The 7,979-nt window shown below is 47.2% G+C and overlaps 1 protein-coding gene across 1 annotated transcript; it reads right to left on the minus strand.

Moving 5' to 3' along the window:
- Positions 1–5,816: 5,816 nt before the first annotated feature.
- On the minus strand, positions 5,817–6,752 carry LOC136571877 (olfactory receptor 6N1-like). Its single transcript, XM_066572493.1, has one exon. The coding sequence runs from the start codon at positions 6,750–6,752 to the stop codon at positions 5,817–5,819; it is 936 nt and encodes a 311-aa protein (XP_066428590.1).
- Positions 6,753–7,979: the final 1,227 nt, after the last annotated feature.

The raw sequence follows: 7,979 nt of genomic DNA on the forward strand, positions 1-7,979 counted from the left end.
ATTCGCTGTGTGCGGTGAATTAGGCGAAGGTAGTTCCCATCGCTAAGCAGTGCGCTAACTTTGCTGGTCCAGAGCAGAGCATCTCACATCTCCCATTCACTATGTGCGGTGAAGTACCTGTAATTCTCATTGCTAAATAGTGGGCTTATTTTTTATGTGGCTGTGCAGAGCAGTTCACATCTTCCATTTGCTGTGTGCTGTGAATTAGCAGGAGTTCTCATTGCTAAACAGTTGGTTATTTTTTTCTGGGCCAGTGCAGAGCATCTCACATCTCCCATTCACTATGTGCGGTGAAGTACCTGTAATTCTCATTGCTAAACAGCTGGCTATTTTTTTCTGGGGCTGTGCAGAGCAACTCACATCTTCCATTCGCTGTGTGTTGTGAATTAGGCGAAGGTAGTTCCCATCACTAAGCTGTGCGTTAATTTTGCTGGCCCAGAGCAAAGCATTTCACATCTCTTATTCGCTGTGTGCGGCGAATTAGCTGTAATTCTTGATGCTAAACAGAGGGCCAATTTTTTCTGGGGCTATGTAGAGCATCTCACATATCCCATTCTCTGTATGCAGTGAATTAGCCGTAATTCTCATCGCAAAACAGTGGGCTGATTTTTTCTGTGGCTGTGTAGAGCAATTCACATCTTCTATTTGCTGTGTGCGGTGAATTAGCCGTAAATCTCATCGCTAAACAGTGGGCTTATTTTTTCTGGGGCTGTGCAGAGCATTTTACATCTTCCATTTGCTGTTTGCTGTGAATTAGCAGGAGTTCTCATTGCTAAACAGTTGGCTATTTTTTTCTGGGGCTGTGCAGAGCATCTCATATCTCCCAATCCTTGTGTGCCGTAAATTAGGTGTAATTCTCCTCGCCAAACAGTGGGCTAATTTTTCTGTGGCTGTGCAGAGCATCTCACATCTCCCATTCGCTGTGTGTGGTGAATTAGCCGAAGCTAGTTCCAATCACTAAGCAGTGCGTTAATTTTGCTGGCCCAGAGCAGAGCATCTCACATTTCCTATTCGCTGTGTGCGGCGAATAAGCTCTAATTCTCATTGCTAAGCAATGGGCTTATTTTTGTGTGGCTGTGCAGAGCATCTCACATCTCCAATTCGCTGTGTGCGGTGAATTAGCCGTAATTATCATCACTAAACAGTGGGCTAATTTTTTCTGGGGCTGTACAGAGCGATTCACATCTTCCATTCACTGTGTGCGGCGAATTAGCCAGAGTTCTCATTGCTAAACAGTGGGCGAATTTTTTTCTGAGGCTGTGCAGAGAATCTCACATCTTCCATTCACTGTGTGCGGTGAATTAGCTGTAATTCTCATTGCTAAACAATGGGCTAATTTTTTTTTTGGGGGGGGGGGGCTGTGCAGAGCAATTCACATCTTCCATTCGCTGTGTGCTGTGAATTAGCAGGAGTTCTCATTGCTAAACAGTTGGCTAATTTTTTCTGGGGCTGTGCAGAGCATCTCACATCTCCAATTCGCTGTGTGTGGTGAATTAGCCGTAATTATCATCACTAAACAGAGGGCTAATTTTTTCTGGGGCTGTACAGAGCGATTCACATCTTCCATTCACTGTGTGCGGCGAATTAGCCAGAGTTCTCATTGCTAAACAGTGGGTTAATTTTTTCTGGGGCTGTGCAGAGCATCTTACATCTCCCATTCGCTGTGTGCGGTATATTAGCTGTAATTCTCATCGCTAAACAGTGCGTTAATTTTTTCTGGGGCTGTGCACAGTATCTCACTTCTCCCATTTGCTGTGTGTGGTGAATTACCCGTAATTATCATCGCAAAACAGTGGGCTAATTTTTTCTGTGGCTGTGCAGAGCCATGTGCCTCTTGTCACCTAAGCTAATTAGTTTCAGCGCAACTTGCTGACGCTTTCCCACCGCTGTGCTGCCGCGCGCTACCGACTGCTGGGCATGTGCTCACACTTCTTAATTGAGAGGTAGAGATGGCAGAGGAGGAGTAGGGTGGGTTACGAGGAGGTGGCATAAAATGCCGCAGATAACAGCGAGATAGGACCCACTATTCTGGGTGTGGGTAGGATGTGAGTGGTCCCAGGCTCTGACTCAGTCCCAGCCTCCACCAAATTCACCAAATGTGCCGTCAGTACTTGTCCACGTGTCGGTGATTAAGTGGACCTTCCTAGTAACCACGTTGGTGAGGGCACGATTTATGTTGCGGGAGACTTGCTGGTGTAGGGCTAGGAAGGCACACCGGGAAAGATAGTGGTGACTGGGGACCGAGTAGCGTGGGACCGCCGTCACCATCATGTTTTTGAAAGCCTCCGTTTCCACAAGCCCGTACAGCAGCATCTCCAGGCTGATTAATTTGGCAATGTGCACGTTTAAAGCTTGTGTGTGCGGGTGGGTGGCGGCGTATTTGCGCTTTCACTCCAACACTGGAGTGGAGGACGGTGGAGGTGAGGGTGTGGGTGCAGGTCAGGAGGCGCTCATGCCTGTGTCCTGGGAGGGGGATTGGATCTGTGTGGCAGGTTGGGGAACAGGGAAAGAGGCAGTCGTGTGATCTGGAGGCGGTGAATGGCCTTCGTCCCACCTTGTAGGGTGCTTGGCCATCATATACCTGGTAGTGGTGGCTCCCCGGCTGATCTTGGTGCGACACAGGTTGCACACTACTGTTCGTCAGTTGTCTGCGCTCTCACTGAAAAACATCCACAACTTTGAACACCTAGCCCTCTGCACGGAGGCTTGGCGCGAGGGGATGCTTTGGGAAACAGTTGGGGGATTCTTCGCTCTGGCCCCGCTTCTACCCTGGCCACTCCACTGCCTCTTCCAAGCTGTCCTGCTGCTGCACTTGCCTCCCCCTCTGAAGCCCTGTCCTCAGTAGGCTTAGCAAATCAGGTGGGGTCAGTCACCTCATCGTCCAGCTGCTCTTCCTCTGAATCCTCTGTGCGCTCCTCCCTCAGACTTACTGCCCTTACTACTACCTCACTGACAGACAACTGTGTCTCATCATTATCCTCACCCACAAAAAGCTCTTGAAACAGTTGCCGGAAGTCCCCAGCCTCATCACCTGGCCTCATCACCGGCAACTTTCCAAAGGTTGGGCATCGGTCACGACAAACTCCTCAGGTGAGAGTGGAACTGTTTTTTCCCCCACTCATGGCAGCGGCCTGAGAACAGTTCCTGGGAGTCTGCCTGCTCAGAATATGTCATTTTCAAGGCGTGCAGAGGCTGGGAGGAAGGAGGAGCAGCCAGAAGATTCAGAGTTGCAGTCCCTATGCCGGGAGTAGTGGAATGCGTAGAAGACTGGGTGGTCGATACATTGCTGGACGCATTTTCTACCATCCACGACAGGACATGCTCGCACTGCTCTGTTTGTAATAAAGGTCTACCACGCGGATCGGTAAATTGTGACATGAAGCTGGGGAGCCCAGAAACTTGCCTCTCTCCTAATCCCGCAGCAGCCAGCTGTGATTCACCATGCCCAGGAACTCGGCCTGTGCCCACACCGTCATTTGGATGCCCGCGTCCTCGACCCTTACCCCTACTCCTCATCATGGTAGATTAAGAATAGAGCAGTACCCCACTGTACAGCACTGTCAACTGTGGCTTAATTCACCGCACACAGAGACTTTTAGATAGCGGAGGCTCTATGCTGTGACTTGAAAAAATTAACCCGCTGTCTTGCGCTGAAACCTAGGGGTAAATTAACGCTCACAGAGACTTGTAGATAATAAAGGCTGTGTGGAGTGGGAGAAGACTGTAAAGCCAGTGGATAGTGCTGGTAACTGTGGCTATCTCAACCCCACCAAGGAAATGGTATTGTGAGATGCTCTGCACAGCGGCAGAAACTGGAATAGTTTGCAGTGGCCCAGGAAATATTACAGTACTGTTTAGCGGTGAGACCTCTGTCTAATGCACTGCAGACACAGAACGGTACAGCTGAAGTAGATTGCAGTTGGCTAGGAAATGTTAGAGTGCCGTTTCGCGGTGAGAGCTGGTTGTACGGCACTGCAGGCTGAGAACGCTATTACTGAAAGGCTGGGAACAGGCATAAATGCGTAAAACGAAAATTGATGCACTACTGCTCCCAGCCAGCTACAACTGTAAAGCACACAGTGAGATGTAGCCCTAAGAAGGACCGTTGGGGTTCTTGCACGGAGGATCAGGACTGTACAACTTTCCCTATAGAAGTGGCTGTGTCCCTAAACTCTGCGTTATGCACTGCAGACTGAGAACGCTATATTAGAAATGGCCTGCACACCCCAAGATGATTTTAAAAACAAATTGGTGCACTACTGCTCCCAGCCAGCCACAATAATGCATAGGGTCAGATGTAGCCCTAAGAAGGATCGTTGGGGTTCTTGATGACAGGATCCTACTCTAATACTGTCCCTATATCAGCAGCAGCACTATACCTAACCTCTGCCAGCATGCGTCTGAGGCGAGCCGCGGGCGGGACCACTTTAAGTACTCGGCGGTCACCTGATCCTCGCAGCCACTAACTACTGTGGGGAGGGAAAGGGCTGGCATGTCATCAGCCAATCCCGTTAATCTTGTTCTATTTCTAATATTCATTTAAGGTAACTAAACTGACCATCTAATATAAATTTTCAATTTCCTTTTACCCCTGTGTGATTCCTGCATATGGGTATTCCACATGCTCATGTCAATTATGTAGACCTTGTTGATAAGTCTGAGGGGTGGACAGCTATAGAACATGGGAACTAGCCCTACTGACCATTTATTCACATACTAATATTGCATTGAATTTTTATTAAGAGAAATTTAAGTTCTTAACTAAATTCCATAAAAGGTGAGGGTAGACACATTCGCAAACTTCTAGAAGGTCAGCTCTGGTGTACAATTGTCAAGTATAGACTTGTCCTTATCCAAATTGGTGATTATGTCATCTTTCTCTCTGGGTCTTAGTTATTGAATTTGCAAAGTGAAGCTAGTAGAGATGAGCGAACGTGTCCGTTACGGACACATCCGCACCCGGACACCGGCTTTAGCGAACACTGCAGTGTTCGCGCGTAAGTGTCCGGGTGCCGCCGGGGGGCGGGGAGATGCGCGGCGGCGCGGGCGGCAGTAGCGGGGAACAGGGGGGAGCCCTCTCTCTCTCCCTCTCCCCCCCACTCCCCGCCGCACCCCCCCGCGCTGCCACGGCGGCCCCCGAACTTTTTCGCCCGAACACCGAGGTGTTCGCAAAGTTCGGTGTTCGGGCGAAAAAGGGGCGGGGCCGAACGTGTTCGCTCATCTCTAGAAGCTAGTTTAGACATGGATAGAGTTTGCATTTGCCGAAATATTGCAGCTTGGCAGAATGAAAGAATTACATGCCATGCCATTTGTCCTCCAGGTCAGTCTGACTGAGTATTGCTAGGTGAGATAAGAGAATGTGACATGTTCTGGAAAGCTATAGGCAGTAGGGTGTCTTTCAGAGGCTTGTCTCCATTTAATTACCTTGCCACTCTTATTGAGCATCTGTGGAGTACCGGCAGGAATGGCAGGTTCAGATAGTGAGCATTAAATATCTTTACTAGCAGGTACAAGATGACAAGCAGGACAGGCAGTGTGGAGCTCAGCTTGTGCATTCACTAATACCTCACATGCAATACCTCATTCTGTTAAACGTTATGGATAAAGCAATTTCAGTATAGCTACATAAACTCACAGCATTACATTCCACAGCATGGTGGAATCAAAAATCCCATCCTATATATTAATTTTTGTACATTTATCTACTATTAAAATATTCGTTTTAAATGTTATAATATTAACATTCATAATTTTAACTAGAGGAACATAACCAAAGACAAAAAATATTGTGTATGTCCTGGGAAAACCTTCGCGTTTTACGAAACAGTTGGCCTTTTGGCTCCGTTTATTATTTCCCAGAGAGCCTTCTTTACATCCCTGTTTCTAAAGGTATAAATGAAAGGATTAATTGTGGGTGTGAATGCTGTATACATAAAACAAAGGTACTTATCATAATGCCTGCTTTTGGTTTTGACATAAACAAGTATGGCGGCACCATAGAAGAGACTGGCCACTATGAGATGAGATGTGCAGGTGGAGAAGGCTTTCTGTTTTCCATAATCACTCTTGATTTTTATCACTGTCTTTAAGATATTGATATAGAATCCTATAATCACCAGAAAAGGCAGAAGAACACAAATGGCACCAGTTAAGGTTGCTGAAATACTACTAATGAGCGTATCAGAGCAGGCCAAGGTTTGTAACGGAGCCATGTCACAAAAAAAGTGGTCAATCTCGTTAGGACCGCAGAAATCCAACTGTGCTATAATAGTGACTGGTACTAACATCATGCTAAATCCAACAATCCATGGAAAGATGGCTAATCCAACACACATTGTATCAGTCATGATGGATGAGTAATGCAAAGGGTTATTAATAGCCATATGTCGATCAAACACCATCACTACCAGGAGATAGCATTCGGTGACACCCAAAGAGTTCAGGAAATACACCTGGGTGACGCATCCACTGAAGGATATTGTGTTGTTAGCTGCAATTAAAATGGCTAAAAGCTTTGGGACGGTGACGGAGACAAATGTGATTTCTGAGGTAGCAAACACACTGATAAAAAAATACATTGGGCTATGAAGTGTATGTGCTATTTTAGTAACAGTGATTATCACAACGTTTTCTATGATGCAAATGATATAAGACACCAGAAAAACCACAACCAATATTTTCTGGATCTCGTGTAAATCAGCAAATGCCAATAAAATAATCTCTTCAACCACAGTTTTATTTTTCTGCTCCATTTAACTGAAAATAAGGGTGAAATCATATCACATATTCCAAGGTTTTCCCACAAATGTTATTTTCAGTCTAATAAACATCTAATTTTAAGCAGGTTTTCATCTCACTGTTTGGTAACTAATAACTTTTTCTCTTTACATCCACACAGTAAGGCCTTAGTCAGACAGGCGTTTTTTCGCGCGATTTGCGGATCGCATGACAGATGTGCATCCGCAAATCGCGTGACCGGTGCGCGCAAGTCGCCCGCAAATCGCCCGAAAATCTGCTCCTAGCCGCGTTTCATTAGAAACAGGCCGGAGCTGTCCAGCGCATTGCATTCAATGGAGACGGCAATAGAGTCCGCTCCATTTAAAGCAATGCGCTGCGGGCAAGCCCGGGATGAATTGTCGGTAAGGGCTTAAATATATAAGCCCTTCCCTGCAATGCATCCTAAAATGTGTTAAAATAAAAAAAAAATTGTATACTCACCTTCTCCCGGCAGCCGGAGCTCCGTGCGGCCGTCCTGCAGTGGGTGTGAAGGGGGTGTGAGTCAGACCTGCCCCCTGATTGGCTCAGCGCTGAGCAAATCAGAGGCATGCCTCACTCACACCCATTCATGAATTCATGAATGGATGTGAGTCAGACCTGTCCCTGATTGGCTCAGCGCTGAGAGGCAGCAGTCACTCACCCATTCATGAATTCATGAATGGGTGTGTGAGTGAAACAGGCCTCTGATTGGTCAGGGCTGTGACCAATCAGAGGCAGATCATTCAGCAGGCGGGGATTTTAAAGCCCCGCCGGCTGAATAGTGCCGAGAAGCAGTTCAGGAGAACTGACAGCGGCCGCGGCTGGACTCCGGCTGCAGCGGAAAGGTGAGTATACAATTTTTTTTTATTTTAACACATTTTAGGATGAATTGCAGGGAAGGGCTTATATATTTAACCCCTTCCCGACAATTCACCCCACGCACGCCGGCAGCCCATTGCTTTCAATGGAGCGGCTGTATTGCCGCTCCATTGAATTCAATGGGCAAACATCGTTCTTCTCTGCCACAGCTGTTACAGCTGTGGCAGAGAAGAATGATTTGTCTTCTATATGTTCTCAATGGGGTCGGCGCTGCTGCCGCCGGCCCCATTGAGCGCATATACAGAAGAGAACAGGAATCGCAGATCGCAGATAGGTGCGATCTGCGATTTTTTGTTCTATAATTTATCGGACGAGCACATAAAAAGCGCTCATGTGTCCGATAC

This window comes from Eleutherodactylus coqui, chromosome 6, assembly GCF_035609145.1.
Source record: "Eleutherodactylus coqui strain aEleCoq1 chromosome 6, aEleCoq1.hap1, whole genome shotgun sequence".
In the NCBI taxonomy this organism is placed as follows: domain Eukaryota; kingdom Metazoa; phylum Chordata; class Amphibia; order Anura; family Eleutherodactylidae; genus Eleutherodactylus; species Eleutherodactylus coqui.